The sequence below is a fragment of the Podarcis melisellensis genome (genome assembly GCF_964234715.1).
Source record: "Podarcis melisellensis genome assembly, chromosome: 15".
Classification (NCBI taxonomy): domain Eukaryota; kingdom Metazoa; phylum Chordata; class Lepidosauria; order Squamata; family Lacertidae; genus Podarcis; species Podarcis melisellensis.
In genome coordinates, this window is record NC_138532.1 from 39857041 (window position 1) to 39873994 (window position 16954).

At 44.5% G+C, this 16954-nt stretch overlaps 1 protein-coding gene across 7 annotated transcripts in view; it reads left to right on the forward strand.

The window, feature by feature from the left end:
* The window catches only part of TBX4 (T-box transcription factor 4), a 103568-nt gene that overhangs the window by 25992 nt on the left and 60622 nt on the right, over positions 1-16954 (forward strand). The window contains exons 1-2 of one of the 7 annotated variants that reach the window (XM_081890424.1): positions 7119-7138; positions 12056-12201. The exons of 2 other annotated variants lie outside the window; for them this stretch is intronic. Coding sequence is in view for 1 of the 5 variants with exons in the window: in XM_081890422.1 (XP_081746548.1) it covers positions 15768-15788 (21 nt within the window). In the remaining 4 variants the exon portion in view is untranslated. 4 more of the 7 variants (XM_081890423.1, XM_081890426.1, XM_081890422.1 and 1 more) reach the window with 4 other exon arrangements.

The following is a 16954-nucleotide window of genomic DNA, read 5'->3' on the forward strand; positions in this document are numbered from 1 at the left end:
ATTTAATGACATCATTCGATGACATGAGACCAAACTCCTTTAAAAAGAAAAGGGGAAGGTCGCCACCAGCTCTCCAGAAATCCAGCCTAGCCATTCACTCCCTATGCAGGGACCTGTTACTCAAGAGGAAGAAGCCCCACGGCGTGCCCAGTGAGGGCTTAAGTTGGCAGGGTAACTGCGCCATCCTAAGCACGTCTACTCAGAAGTAAGCCTCCCATTGAGTTAAGGAGAGCTTTCTCCTAAGCCAGGCTTTGGGCAGCTTCTCCACCCTTTAGGTCGCCCCTAAACAAAGAAACAAACAAACAAAACACAAGCAAAAGGGTTATTACATTTAGAACACGCTTTTGGCTTTTCCCTCATGATAAAAGTTGCCCCTGTTGAAGGAAAGGGGAGAGAATGTTACATTTCAGAGCCAAATAATCGCACGCAGCACCTGTTTGTCTTCCTTCTGCTCCTCTGATATAAGCAACAGGTAACAACAACCCACCTTCTTAAAATAGGAGGTTTGCTCTGGGGTTGCTTTTTTCCACCACCGCCACAAAAGCCTTCTCTTCCCTGCTCCCGCCTTCTCCTTCAGTATCAAACTTCTAGACAGCCCCGGATTATATACATAAATATATTTAAGGTCTGGGGGAAAATGGTTCATTAAAAGGCTGACCCCAGTTTACTTCCCCCCCTCCCCCGCCTTCCAAATCTGCTTCTGTTCCCAATTTCAGCACCACGTGACGGTGGGAGTGAGTTTAGGGGGTTTAAATTCACTTTCAAGGATAGAAAAAAGGGGGGGACAGAAGTCTTTAATTTTTTTAAGGAGGGAGATAATCTTGTCCCATAAAGAACCAGTAGTGTTTTGCGTTGTTTGTTTCCTAAATGCCACTGTCTTTCGTGGAAGGTCCACGGAAAACAAGAGTCCTTGTAAAAAAAATTCCCCCCAAAACTTATTTTTTGGGGGGTGGGAAGGAAAGGCAATCTTTGGAGTCGGGTTAAAACAAGCTGAGGTAAGATAAATCTCCCCTTGTTATGTTATGCAGTAAATGTGTGTGTATATATAATATTGCAAATGAAAGTGAAAAACAGTGCATTATAAACAGAATAGGTCTACTCAAAAGCAAGCCCCGCTGAATTGCCCGGGTGTGTTTCTAAGATTGCAGATAAATGCGTGTTTAATTATGGTTTGTTTTTGTTTTTTAATTGCAATCGGAATACAATTGGTTCTAAGATCTGGACACCACAAACCTTTTTAATGTCATTTCTAGCTTGCAATTCTATCTATGCAATTTACTTTGAAGGAAGTCCCATTTAACTCAGCGGCGCATGAGTAGACCTGTGTATGAATAATTTAAAATGGGATAGCCCAGATGTTGCCTGTTGGAGGGTGCTAGATAATGCTGCAATCCTATGCACACTTTAAGTCCCAGGGGTTTCCCGAAAATGTTAGGATCGTGCTGAAATATATTTGTTTTGGCAACTCTTTATATATCCAGTTATATTTTATATATATCTATATATCTATGACGTCTCACTGGTATACTAGTACATACGGATAGGCTGCAATACACAACAACCCATTAACGTCGGTGGCAAAATTCAGGTTTTGCGCATGGGATTGTACTTGCGGACGTTTATCCAGACATCTTCCTTTTGCACGCCTCACTAGACAAGTATCCACACGTGCCTTTGCACGCGTGTAAATGTTCTCTGGAGGGTTCCCATTATCCATATGGATACAATACAAAGTTGGCGGAGGTTAAGCTTTGAAAACTAATCATTGTGGATTTAGCTGAAGAGGTCAGGCATTTAAAATCGCAGACAGTAATTCTACCCCCCCCCCAAAAAAAGCACCCGCTTCTAAAAAAAACCTTATTCTGTGCTACAGAGACCATGCATTGCATTTGAATTATTTTTTTTTATTCTTCTGAAGTGGTTGAAGAGGAGAGTTTTTTAAAGTATCTTTCAATAGTTCACTCTCAGGTGCTGTTACAGTTTTAAACTCTACTTTTTATTATCAGATTTTCTTCACTCTCCCCCCCTCCTTTCCCCTATTTTGTGGAGTTTTTTCTTTGCTATTTTTCTTTCTGTCCTCACTTCCCTATCCTCTTTTCCCCATTTCTTTGCGTGTTTGCTTTCCTCCATTTTATATATATGCATTTTTCTATTGGCTTATAAATACTAGCTGCGGACCTCCATCCCTTAACAAACGCCGCATTTAAACAATCGCAAGGTAAGCGCTCTTGGTGTCCCGATGGCAGACAATTTGAGCACCTGCTTAACATACTGTAATGTCTACTCAGAGGTAAACTCAGATTGCGTTCGATGGGGTTTAGTTCCTAAATCAACACATTCCCTAGTCCCATTGAATTAAATAGGACTTCTGAGTAAACATGCATGGGATTTCACTACTAATCCTTGCCCTTGACATTTATACCCGCAGAGCGATCCTATACATCTCTGCTCAGAAGTAAAATACCAATGGACTCCATAGGATTCATTGCCCTAACCAGGGCGCTCAGAATTGCGCCTTGACAAAAATAAAAATAAAAATCCCCTTTTCATTTTGGAAGGATGTCGGTGCCCTTAATCGAGCAAAGTTAAAAGGGTTGATCGATCTCTATAATATGGTAAATTTCCAGAATCCAAGTCTCATCCTAGTCAAGAATCTAAAATCGCGAAATTTTTGATATATTCAGAAGGGAGGGAAAGAAAATTAATAGATCTCTCCTGATTTAGCTGCCTTCACACCGGTGTTTTTTGGGCGGGGGGGGGGACGGAAGTTCTATCTAAGGTCAGTCGTGCTCAGAGAAGATCCTTTGAAATGAATGGGTATGACTAATCTTCCAGTTCAGTGGATCTACTCCGAGTAGATTTTAGCTGGTTACAACCACGAGGCTGCCAGCTATGGGTGCTTGTCTGGAAGAGTAAAAGCTCACTGGCTAGGAGGAGTTTACTTCCAAGTAAAATCTCGGACTGCAGATTATAGGATGGACGGGGATATTGCAGGACGAGAGAGTCTTAAATGCCTCCTTCGGAAGCCAACGCTACCCATCCCTACGGAAGTTGTGGCTATATTACATTCTAGATGCGGAGGCAACAGGTAGTAGAAGCGATTGGCTCGTTGATTCCCAGCCATCTCTCTCGTTCTAATTTCTCTCCATTTTCTGCAAGAAAGCCTGAAAAGAGGACCTAGAAAGGAAGAAAAAAACACACCCTACATTAATGTGTTTTTTTTTAGTTAAAGCAAGGTTTGAAATTAAATACATAAATCCGAATTAATGACTAATCTGTGCGAGCATGTTTTTTTTAAAAAAATAATAATAATCAAAACTATGGCTTGTATCCAACTAGATTGTACTCCGAGACCATCTACTGAAATCAATTAGTCATGTCCATGAATAGCAATGGTTCTTTCTCTGAGCAGGACTGAAACGTTGGGTGCAACTCCGCAGGTTTTCTTCCCAGAGATTCATATCCACGGAGAGTCACTTTTAAGTTGCAACCTTAAAACACTCCTCCTTGGTGCATTGAACTCGATGGGCGCAGTTTGAGGAAAGAATGGGTGTTGTTAGGGTTGCAGTGGAAGCGGGCCATAATTCACAAAGGAGGGCGCCCTATTGGAGCTCATGGTAACTTAATTCACCGTTCAACGTGGATATGTAAAACTAGATACATTCCCCGGCCCTGTCACAAAGTTGGGGCCTACAAGGTCTTGATTTCTCCAGGTGGCCGACCTCGCTTTTTGGGGCGCTTTTACGCACGAGATCCGTTTGTGTTCGCGGGCCGACACCTAAGACCCATTGGCCTTGCAGTCCGCGTGAATGGGCCGCCTGGATTTAAGGCGCAAGAACAGAGTTGGGCTTTATTCCGAGTAAATAATTTCCAGGCTGCCATTCTATTCACACTTCCATAGAAGTGAACTCTGAGGGGTTTACTTCGGGGAAAACATGACTTGTTTTTATATGTATATATGTATGCATATAAAACTGCCATTAAGGTCGGCCAGAAATGCCAAGGATCAGGATGGGATTCTAATCTCTCTCTACTGGGAAAGAAGTCCCATTGAAACCAGTGGAGGTTACTTCTGAGTAAACATGCTTCGGAGCGGGTTGAATGTGCGTGAAACCGCTGAATTCACTCCGGAGTCAATCCGGTTCCATGTTTAATGCCACGTACGCATTTTAGGAGAGCGAAGTGACTTGTTCCCCAAAGTAAGTCGCTTGAGAGCATCTGTATGCGTCTCGTTTTGCTATTTTAATTAATTATGTGTTTTTAAAAATAGGGTGTTGAAGGTAGAAAACTACTACAAAGTTTCGTAGGAAGGATCTTAATTTTTGAATAAAACCAATAGTTTGCTGGTTATTTTTTCTGATATTATGGTTGGTTTTCAGAAGGACATTTGCAAGATTGTGGATTTTTGTCTATTTATCTGGATAGGATATTTTAGCACCAGGACATTTTGAACAAATATCCATGTTAAATGTAGAAAACCCTTTTTAGAGAGCAAAATGCTATTTTTTTCATTTTTTAAAATTTAAACATATTTAGATTTGTGTGCGTGCGTGTGTGTGCATGTGTGTGGAGTAAATGTGCAATCTTATGCACACTTAGCTGCTAAATCCAATGGCATTCAAAGCCCTAGCCTGTGCCGCCGTGTTCAATGGAGCAGCCTCCAAAGTAAGCACACCGAGGACTGCATCTTTAACTTCCGAATAAACGCGCTTATGGTTTGCACTAAATGACACATTGAAAAAGAACTCGGATTCTGTAAGAATATAGGAGTTAAGGAGTTCACACAAGAATTTGTCCCTAACCCGAGGTAACCCCACGATTCTCTGAGCCAGTTTCACTCGAAGCAAAGCTTGGCCAGAGAAGGTCGACAACCCTGCCATGTGAACCCTGTTTGCTTGGAAGTAAGCCCCACCGTGTTCAACGGGGGCTTACTCCCAGGTAAGTTGTAGGTAGGATTCCAGCCTCCTGTGTCCGAAGCGCTGGCAGGGTCCACCGCCTGGTGACATTTCGCAGGCTTTCCCAAATCGTTTATTTATTACAGGCTGAAATGTTGGAGGCTTTATTTTTTAGCGGAGCGGGGGGGTGGAGGAAACGCACCATTTGGCACCGACTGAATACTCTCCATTGTGTTTTGATATCGGCACCGAGGAAGCCGCGCCAATTGTTCACCTTCAGCTGTGTTTTCGTACTTCTGGATCCTCTTAATTTTGTGTTCTCTCATATTTATGTATGTGTGCGTACTGTATAGTATATGTTAAAAAAATTCTTTCCTTGGGCGTCAATTTCTTTGACTCTTTTCATCCTATCAGAACTGAGGTTGTGGAGACGAGCGAAGCAGCCTTCTCTTTCCCGCAGTAATTTGGGGGGTGTTTATTAAGGCTCGGCCTCTTTACTCAAAAGTAAGACCCCTCCACCACCTTCCTCTTCCACATCCCATTAAAACTGACACCGCTCTAGACATTTGCTTTTTGCAGGTAGGGAGGTAGCATGTATGTACAATATGCGTGTGATATATTTACTCCGCTTATTTAATCTGGTGTCAATCCCCATTCGAAAGAAAAGGAATCGCTGCGGAGTAAGTGGGTTTGGGATCATAACCATCCTCTTTTCGGGGGAGTGGAGAAAAAGAGAGAGAGAGAGAGAGTTTTGCCCTCGGAGCCATCAAATCTCCACATCGCCATTTCTTCAGACCGCTGCAATTCCCGCCCCGCACCCTACAAACCCACCCTTCCCAAACCCCAAAATGAATCGGTTCCTGACCGACCCACCCTAATCACACTCGCTATAGGGGGGGGGAGGCGTAACCTCTCTTGCAAACGTGTTTTTCTCCCCTCCTTCATTCAATCGGGGGGCTCTTTCAATTTTCTACACCCCCCCAAACTACATTGCTATAGGGTTCATGGACAGTTAGGGGGAGTGACGATGGCCCTGATTCCCCCACCTAAAAAATAATAATGAATTTACAAGTTCCCTCGGAGGAAGCAAATCAAAAGGCCCAGTCAATAATATTTGTAACTGTACAGTTTTGGCCGCCATATATATCATAAATAGCACATTTTTCAGAACAGCTAATGGATCAGTTTTCATTTGCGCTAAGAAAACGAGCCGGCTCCCTTATTTACTTCCAAGTGAGTCCCACGTATGAGTAAGTAGCGCTTATTTTCCAGGTAAACATGCTATTTTGGAACAGGGTGAGAATATTAATAGCATAGATGTATATTTGTTTTTAATCCACCGGACTAACTGGTGTGTGTGTGTATGTATGTATACGATATATATATATATATATATATATATATATATATATATATATATATATATAATGGATATGTTTGCCCGCGTATCTTTAATATTTCAGCCTTTAACGCCACAAAATTCTCCTCCCTCAGGAATGTAAAATGCCATCAAATGTAAGTTCGATTTGTCTTAAAATGAAATGGTGTTTGCTTGTGTGTTTTTGAGGCATCTTAAATGCCACAGGGACTTCGATTTTCTTCAAGTCCCCTTTCTGCTTTGTTTCGCTGCTTAAACAGTCTGGGCCCAATAACATTTGACTTATTCATGCCCCCTCTTTTCCAAATGCTAAATTGGTTCCCCGAATATCCTTTTTCCTTCCTCCCAAGCCTAATCGATTCCCCAAATTAATCAAATCAGTTTGAGACTAGATGAATCTCGCTCCGGTAAGTGTTTTAAAATACCAAATATAGTTCTGAGGAAGGTGAGATGAGGTTCTTACCCCCCCCCCCCGCCCTGTATCTTGGCCGGGAGGGGAATAAGACTTTGACTCTTTAAGTGCTCTGTCGCTTTGAACTCCACCTAAAAGATAGATGTAGAGATTGTCCCAAAAAGCGGGAAGGGGGGTGGCAGAAAAAAATAGCGAAAAGCTTCCCCTCTCCTTTCTTCCTCTTCGCCTCAGAAGGGGCCACGCTGAAACTTCGTCTGGGACTTGAGTTTTTAACAGCTCAGGTCTGTGCCATGCATGGCTACTTGGAAATAAACGCCAGTGAGTTTAGGGAGGCTTACTCCCAGGTAAGCGTGAATTGGATTGCAGCCCGAAAACGCCTTGGTAGAAGCTCCTATCCCCTCTGCTCTGAAGAGAGGATAGCTGCAGAAGATTGTTTTCCGAGCTGCAAAACTGGTAAATGGTCCGTCTGTCTGTCTGTCCGTCTGTCCGTCTTAAACCACTTCTGTCCGCTTAGAGAGATGCAAGCTTTTTGAGTCCCACAGAGCTCTGCTTCAGGAATTCTATTGTTTGTTGGATATTTTCGCGACGGGGTAGGGTGGAAATGTGGACACCTTTCTCCCTGCCAAAAGGCTTTTGGGGGGGGGGCGCTCTCAATCTCCAGGCAGCACAATCTTGGTTTGGAAGTCAGGGGGTCATAGCCAAGACCTACTTGGAATAGACTCATTGAAGTGAATGAGCCTATGTTTGTCATATCCATTGATTTTCGACGGGTCTACTCGTGAGTATCACCAGTACTGGATACAAGGCAGGAGTTAGAAAGTGGTGGGTAGTCAGACAGTTGTTAGTACTGCTGTTGTTGATTCTTATACCGTAAGGGTGTAAATCTTTGCAGAATACAGGAGCATAAAAGGTCCCTTTCCCCAAAGAGCTTACAACCTAAAATTTGTCCACAGAAGAAAGACTTGGGGGGCATAAACAGGGGGAACCCCATATGATTTATTTCAGTTGCACATACTTAGTTCTGGTAACAGGCACCATTACAGGAGGGCATTGGGGATTAGAAGGCTGTACCAAAGGGTTCGTGGAAAAGGTGGGTTTTGTGAGAATGGATTTGGTGCAGGTAAGAAAGAGGGGTTGTAACAAAAACTTTTAAAAATCACCATCAGTAATGTTGATGATGAAGACAGCCCCCTGTCCCTAAACTCTTAACATAAGTGGCCATAATTTTTAAAGATTGTTACTCTTAGGAGTTTCCTAAGCAAGGTAGCGGAAATCCACTCTTGACTGAGGACCTCTTAGGAGCTGGATGGATTTGGTCTGTCAAATAACCGGATGGCTGTTGTAGGGAGTCTATATTGTGGACTTTAGTCCTCCAGTGCCATAGCATATAGATTATATGATGGTGCTGCAAGTCCCAAGTGTATGGCAAAAGACCACAGAACCTCCTAGGTTCAATCCCAAGCATATCCAGGTAAGGAGAGAGAGAGACTCCCTGTCTGAAATCCTTGAGAGCTGCTGCCAGTTGGTGTCAACAGTATTGAGCTAGATGGACCAATGGGCTGACTCGCAATGAGGACATTTCTCATGTACCTTTGTGTGTGTGTGTGTGAATTATAAAATTTACTAGGTTTTTTGTTTTGTTGGGTTGCAAACTTTCTAGAATCTGTGTCCTTCTGAATACAAATAAAATTTCAGCTAGAAATTGGCATGTGGGAATCGCCTTCTAAACTTGAGGAAGTTAAGCCCCCTCAGGCTGATTGTAGTATAATTGCATTTAATTCAGGCTATCCAGTGCTTACTTCACTGAGTTCAGGGTCATTTGCTGTTTGGTTGCTGACACTTCAAAATGTTTTTTTGTGTTTTTTGTTTTGCTTTCTATGTGGTTTTGTTTGCCCACTGAGTTGAGTGATTGTGATGGATGGGTTTTGGACCAGAAGAGAGTTGGTCTTTTTCTGTGTTTCTTCCAACACCTAATTATGGAACCCACCAGCATGATGTTGTGAAGGCCACAAATGGCTTTTTAAAGATAGAATAATAAGGATTACAGAGCCATCCTATGCAGAAATAAATCCCATGGAGTTCAGTGGGACTTACTCCCAGATGAATGTGTATACAATTGCTGTTGTGAGGCCATTTCACAGAGAGATCTATCCATAGCTATTAGGCTATGGTATCTAAATTGAACCCTGGAAGCAGTATACCTCTAAATTTCAGCTGAGGGAGGGATGGCCATCTTTGGGGTAGAATACAGAACCAGACAGACCTTTGGTCTGATACGGTGAGTCATTTCTCATATTTCAATGCGCCCAAATATCTATATTATATTAATTATTTTCTAACAGTACTCGGTAAATGTGCAAATCATTCCCAAACCATTGTATAGCATATTCATCTTCACATTACCCAATTTGGTCCAGTGTGGCTAAGGAAAGTGGAGATGCTGCCATGCGGAAGTCAATCAAATCCCACTCTGCTGCAGACACCATTGTGTGGGCCCAGGGCAAATCCCTCTCTCTAGACCTCAGTCCTCCAACCTGTAAAATGGGAATGAACAGTTATCTGTCCCCTAACACGAGCTGTAAGGGGCTAGCTTTGTAAAAGGTTGTAATAATACCTTTTAGTCTTTCCATGCAGGTTGTGATTATCCCTTTTATATGGATGGAAGCGGTGAGGCTGGCAGCTGCTCGCCCAGTGCAAAACATGTTGGATTCTGAGGGTTGTGCATACATAGGTGTGCTGTTCTGCTTTCTGGTTTCCCAGAAGCATTTGGTTGTCAACTTCTGGCCTAGAAGAGGTTCTGGTCTGATACAACAGGGCTCTTTTATGTTGTGTATCAGCTTGTCCTGGTCCTTAAATCTGGAGAAGAGGTCTTTCTCATTGCCCCATCACTAGGGGATATATGTGGGGTGGTGACATAGGATGTGGGTTTCATCTTCATGGCACCCTGAGAGTGGAATGCACTCGCCTCTGGAAATACAGTGGGTGCCAGCATTGTTGACATTCCAGTGCCCTGTTAAAACCAGTCTCTTTGTCCCAGATGCTGCAGGATGCTAGTGCGTTGCTGTAACTGATGGAGAGTTTTTATGTTGGAATTTTTAATTCTATTTTACATGCACTCACTTTTGCTGGCTTCTTGTAATATTGTAATCTGTTTTAGGGTTGTTTGATGAAGAGCAGGTAAATCATTGTGCTTAATTAACAGACAGACAGCTTATTGGCTCTCTGGGGGGAAAGGTTCGACTTTTAAAAATTCAGGAACAGGTTATGAGTATGATGCCGTAGAGATCTGTGTGGCTCACGGGAAGGCAGAAGCGAGATAGCCCAGGTCAGGGTGTGCTTGTGCCATCAGCTTCCAGCCCAGCCAGAAAGGACTCTGTCACAGTAAATTTTATCTCTGTTATTAAAATTGCAAACCATTTTGGATGCGTTGGCAGAAAGGCAGTATACCAATGCAACAAAACACAGACCTGTGAAACATACAGAAAAGGGGAAAGTGACATGACCCAGGTTGGAGCATCTTTCTGAAGACAGAAGATGAGAAGCTCTTGGTGACAAGACAACTACTGGGAGGAGATCAGGGTAGAATTGTATAAAATTTAATTTGCAAGACAGACAGGCAAACTTGTTTTCATCCCCTCTCTCTCCCATAGGACTCACCCAGTGGAAATAATTAGCAGTCAGTTCAGGATTGACAAACAGGGGTGTATTTGTTCACTCAACTCATAATAATTAATGGATGGGATTCACACTCACAAGTTGCGGAGGTGGCCAGAAACCGAGGGGACAGTTTTCAAATTTTGGATTTGGCAGATTAGTGAATGGAGGTAGAGAATTGTGAAAGCTGAACTGAACTTCCAGGTTCAAAGGCAGTCTATCTCTGGGGCTGGAGGGGGGCACTGTTTTCACGCCTGACTTGTGAGCTTCCCAAAGACAACTGGCCGGCGGCTGTTAGAAAAACAGGACACTGTACATGGGCATTTAGTGTGGTGCAGCCAGTTCTTGGTGGTTTCAGCGTCTTTCAATGCTGCATGCCACAGACAGACACCCTGCAGCAGGAAGGAGAAGCAGCACCTGTTGGATAGCTGGTCTGCTGTACTGCTGTTTTAAAGGCACAGACAGTGGCGTAGCGTGGGGGGTGCAGGGGGGGCCGGCCGCACCGGGCGCAACATCTGGGGGTTAGGGTTAGGGGGTGCAAATCCACGGGTTAGGGGGCACAAATTACTTGCCTTGCCCCGGGTGCTGACAACCCACGCTACGCCACTGGGCACAGACCTCCTTGCCTGTTGCAGCAGGAGCGCTGGAGAGCCCTGGGGACACAGAAAGATAATCCTGAGTCAGATCATTGGCCCCAGTGTTGTCTACACTGACTGGCAGCACCTCTCCAATGTTTCAGGCAGGCAATCCTTTTCAGGCCTGTCTGGAGATGTTGGGGTTGGACCAGGGACCTTCTGCATGCAAAGCAGATTCTCCTCTACTGGGCTACATCCCTTCTCCCTTGCTTGTGCTTTGGGGCTCCTCTTTTGGGGCAGGGTGTACACTGCCTGCCCCCCCCCCCAGATATCTGGCCCTTGATATAGATGTGGGCTTTTATGCTCAAAAGCCGAAGGCCTGCTATCTCTTTTGCCGTTCAGCCAGTATTATTAGCTGATGCCCCGAGCATGTTATTTGCCTGACTGTGCTCTCCAGATGTACTATAATTTAAACCATGATGTGCCTCTCTGACCCCCCCTCCCTTTCGGAAAGCAGCATCCAAACATTGGGAAGGGAGTTCAGGGTGGAGGGACGAGATGGTGCTGTCCCAGCTTGGCTCCATGGTGCTCTGAGCAAAAAGGGGGGAGAAAGGGGGTGAGGAGGCAGGGCCAGTTTTGGGAAAGGGGACTGCAGGTTGAGGGAGAGTGTGGCGGCGATTGGGAATAGAAGGAGAAGGGGGCCCCGGTTGTTTGGAAGATCCTAAGTAAGAAACTAGTTGGAACTCCCGAAGACTGACAGCAGCAACGTCAGCAGAGGAGAGGGAGGGAGGGGCGGCAAGAAGGGTGGGCAGTCAAGACTCCAAACTGGCGCTCTCTCTTCCCTCTTCTCTCTCTCTCTCTCCCTCCCTCCCTCTCTCTCTCTCTCTTTTATTTAATGGAACATTTTAAGAGGAGATCTTAAAGGTACAAAACGAGATCTATGGGAATAGACCAGCTTAGAAGGAACCATCTCTCTCCATTTGGGATCCCCTCTCTCTGCGTATTCTTTTCCCCCCGAAAAATAAAATTAAAAAGCAGATTCATTTTTTAAGGATATAGAACCAGAACCGGACTCTTTTTAAATTATCCTTTGGTGGTGGTGATTTTGTATGTTTGCTCGAGTTTTTCTTCTTCTTCAAAGGATTTGGGAAAGGAAGGGTGATTTCCCACCCCCACCCGTCTTTTTAACAAGGATGCTGATCCCTCTTGGATGCTTTTGATGAAGCAACAGCAGCGAAACTTCGCCAGACTTCTCGTTCCAGCAGCGTCAAGCCTCGAGCGATTACTGTGAGTCAAGAGTTTCTCTCTCCACTCCCCCCCCCCCACCGCGCCGCAACACACACACACACACACACACACACACACACACACACACACACACCGCAAAGTAAAGACCCCCAGCTAGGTTAAAAAGGGGGTGGTGGATGGAGAGGGAGGGAGCAAACCAAAGGAAGTGTTTGCCACCTCGCCAGCGTTTTGCCAGGCACAGAGTGCGGGTGGGTGGAGGGAGAAGAGGAAGGACCAAGCGAGAAACTACAGGAATGAATTCACCACCACCAGTAGAAAAAGAGGGAGGGGAGACCTGCCAGGTTGGGTCCAGATCAACATTATGTGCAGTTGTTGGGTTGCGCTTCAGCCAACCTCTCCTTTCTTATATGTACGTGCACGCGCGTCCCCTCCAATTTGTGTTGAGCTTATGTATGTATCCCCCAAACTAATCACAGGGGCCTATGTGATGGCGAATGCGTTTCAACTCCTGTTATTTCTAGGGGAGGAGAGGAATCGCCAAGGTTTGGGGAGGGAGCATGAATCTTTTGCGCAAGGTTCTGAATGAAAAGAAAATGGAGGGCGGGAATGAATTATTATTTTTTTAATACACATATAAGTGGGTATTATAGCCTTCTAGGTTGAACATTCTTAACAAAAAAAAAGCTGCTATCTAGAATTTGTAATGGATTTGCCAAAACCACACACTCCCTAATAATTATTTTTAAAGATCCAGTGTAAGTTTTATTTTTCAAAGTATTTTTTTTCCTATCACACTTTAGATACTCTCACTTTAATCTGATGATTTATTTATTTTTACCTGACCTTCTGGGTGTTTTGAGTTGATGATTTGCAGAGCGTAATCTTTAAGCATCTTTGCTCAAAAGGAAGGCCCCTTGAGTTCAATAGGACTCCCTGAGTAGCAAGATTCACAGCACCAGATCACTCATTCACTTGATAATTCGACCGCACAACTTTGCGTACCGGAAAACAAAAAGTACAGAGCTAATGTTGCTATATATCACATTTCAAAAAAGTAAATTATCATTTTGAAAGGCCTCCCCCCCCCCTAAGAAGGCATGTTCTAATCAAAAAGAGTTTAAAGACCTGCAACTTTATGCAATAGATTGAGATCTTGGGAGGTGGGAATAAAAACCCATTTAGAAGCAGAAAGAGAAAGTATTTTGAAAACGGTTCTTTAAAAAAAAAAAAAGACAAAAAAGACGACCAGATCGATTTGCCAACATAGTAGTCGGAAATTAGGGGCGTGTGTTTTTTTTATCCTTCAGGACTTTGTAACTCCCTCTATACTCTATAAATGGCGAATGCGCCTTTGCCAACATCTCTGCCTTTACTTCGGGAACGTCACAGACTCCCGACGGAGGTGGATTCGAAAGAATAACACCTTAAACATTAATGTCACTAATACATAAAAGTTCTGGGGAGAGGCGCCTGCGTAGAAACGGTGTTCCTTCCTCGCCCTCGGCTTTGAACTTCAGACAACTCATCTGAACCCGCGTTACCTTCGGGGCGGCGGGGAGGAGTTGGGGAAACTGGATGTAAACAAAAGCGCCCGCGCTTTGGAGAGCGCTTGTTTGAGAAGTCTTTTTGAACCAATGTGGCCAGGTTGAACCTCCTGTAGTACAGGAGGAGTAGGAAGGAAGGAAGGGGAAGACGACGTAGGAAGAAGTTTACCCGGGAATTTAAAAGAGTGTGTGCGCGTTGGGGCGGGGGAGATGCGCCAGCCTCCGATATTAAACTACGCTTTAAACTTGGAAAGTTTAAACCCACTGATTTCTGCAGAGCCTACAGTAAAAATCAACTTAAAAGAAACTGGCAGCGCTCCAAGTACAACTGGGGAACTCACCTTAGATTTCTAATATTCCGGGTGGGGGTGGGGGTCGATCCTCCAAGTGGTGGCACTGAGTGGAAATCTAGACACTTAATCAAGCATGGCCTACCCATTTTTAAAAAATATATATGTCCTGGCTGTAGCTCTCCAACTGTTTGACTTCACCTCCAAAGCCGCGGTCTTCCATTGTGTCCAGAGACAGACGGGTGCCTGCCAACCAACCAACCAAGCAACCGGGTCCCCATCCAACTTGATCATTAATTCAATCAAGATCTAACATGATAATATTAACAGTAGCAACACAAATGCACAAGGATGATAATTTTCCCTGGCCACGTTTTGCCCTTGAAGCAGCTTGTGTGTGAGAGAGCAAGGCCACCACTATGTTACAGACGGGGAAACTGAGGCCGAGAGAAATCTGGCCAAGTCAATGGTGGCCAGCTGGCATTTGTTTTATGAGTTGGATTTCTGAAGCCAACCACACTACGTGAACTTACTCTGGAGTAAGTTATTTAGAAGACGTAAATCTCCGGCATTTGCCCGTAAATAAATGTGCCTCGCGTTACACAGCTAAGGCGGAATGCTTCTTTCACTCCGGTCTTTGGTCCCAAACTTGCATGAAATATGTAACTTATTTGAGAATCAAACAGGCATACGTTTTGGGGTGGAATGATACAGTACTTTCTTCCTCTCCCTCTAATTATTTTAATAACAAATAGCTTCCTAATTCTAGGTGGCCTTCACCACGTATGAGGAACCAAGTTGAACATTTTCTTTTAAAATATCGATGATGAGACACACCCACCCACAAAACTTCTTCCTATGTGTTTTGGTTTTTAAAAAAATACGAGCAGTGTATTTTAACTACAAGTGTCACACACCTCAGCACCTTACAGACCGTCCTTTAAAATATGGGGACCTTGCACGCTGCCTAAATGTCCCTGGTAGGCATGTGGGTTTAGAAAGATGCAGGCTCAGCAGAGCTGGACTGAGTTTCTTCCAGACTAAGTGCGTGTTGGCTTGCAGCTTAACAGGGCGATCCCACTCATGTCAACTCAGAAGTAAGTCCTACTGGCGTCAGTGGGGCCTACTCCCAGAAAAGCAGATTTGTAGTTATAGCTGCGCCTATATGCACGCTCATGCCTGAGAGTAAATCCCACTGAACTCAACTGGGCTTATTTGCGAGTAAACCTTTGTAGGGTTGCATTGTAAGTATCCCAATAAAAGCGACCGCTCTGGGTGCCCTTTGAGCAGCATGTTAGCTTCCCTCTTGAAATAAACTGTTAAAATCGCTTGGCTAAATCTGTTTTTTAAAACAAACAAATATAGCCAGAATCCTCCCTGTTTGTGTAAATGTCAAGGCATGCATTATATAAAACTCCAACGCACTAACTTTTAAAAGGGGGGGTTGGGCAAAGGGAAGTTTACTCTCTTCCGCTGTGCCGCCGTTTTTTAAAAAGCTGGCTTAAAAAAAAAGAGATTTCAGGATGGTGTGTAGATAAATAGTTCCTTTCCTTTAAGAAAAGGAAAACAAAAAGGAAAGTGCGTGTGTGTTTTTAAACGTGCTGGTGATCGCGCCGCTCAGACGTCACCAGAGCGCCCCTTTTTAAGCCTAAGGCTTTTGGACAAGCTAGACATCCAGGGAGGCCTCATTCCCCGATCCCAAGCAGGCTTACTTGGAAGTAAAGCATCAGCCTGGCCCATCCACCCCTACCCTGCTTTCTGCGGATGTGAAATGCTATATCCTCAGCAGCAGGTAGGCGCACTCCTAGACGCGCCATGGAGGGAGATACTTGGAAACGAGCGCCATTGAATCCGGTGACTCTTGAGCAGTGGGAGTAGGCATGCAAAGAAGGTTTCCCGTTTGCAGCGCCGTCCTGGGCAAGTTGACCTGGAAGTAAGTCCCAATAGACCCAGGAAAGTCGGGCATAGAGTAGCGGATAGGATTGCAAGGGATATTGTATGGGGGGAAGTGTGTGTGGGGAGGGGGAAGGATCCCATTTAAGGCTGAGCAATTCCTGGTGGTTTCCATGCGCGCACCAGGGCCTCCTGCCCATAGCGCCCAGACGTTCTCTCTGCCGCCTCCTAATGTATATACACTTACTATAGGTACTTTTGCGTTCCTCCTAAGAGCACGTGAATGCTGTAGTGAGATGATTATGGTAGCGCCCTCAGCGTCCAGGTGGCGTTTTACAGTTTCCGGAGCCAACGCAGGTCGCTGCACGCGAGGCAAATGCAGCCTGGTTTCTGACTAGGCCTCATTCGCCTTACAGCTGCTCTGTTATGTGAAGTAAATCTCAGGCAGCGAGACTTTTTCGTTTCCAAAATTCAGGTGCATACAATTAAGTAAACAAACTGCCTCCCCCGCCCCCCGCTAAAAAAAATGAGGCTGCAGGGTCGTTTACCTGCAATTTGACATGCCACACAAGCATATGGATGTTGATCCGCAACATTCCTTGCTGTGTTCAAATGGGGCTTCTTTACAAGTAAATGGTGCGTAAAACGTAAAGGTGGAATTTGGGGGTATAAACAACAAAATCTACTATTATTTTAAATTTCCATGCCTTTGTATTGCGGGATACTTTCTTTCTTTCTTTCTTTCTTTCTTTCTTTCTTTCTTTCTTTCTTTCTTTCTTTCTTTCTTTCTTTCTTTCTTTCTTTCGTCTGCACCCCGCCTCTTAAAACTGTTGAAACTGGGGTGGGGGGGTGCGTAGCTGACTTGGTTCAAAGTTTGTAAATTTGGAAGGAGAAACAGGGTTTTAGAAAAAAACAGAAGATGGAGGTGAGGGTGAAGTTGTAAAGCCAGAAAACAACACTCAAGGGCATGTGACAGGCAAAAGTGGGATTTATTTCACTGGGGGGCAAAGGCGAAAAGGCTCGTCGGAGGGAGGGAGAGTCGCGCCGCAGTCCTCCTAGATGGGG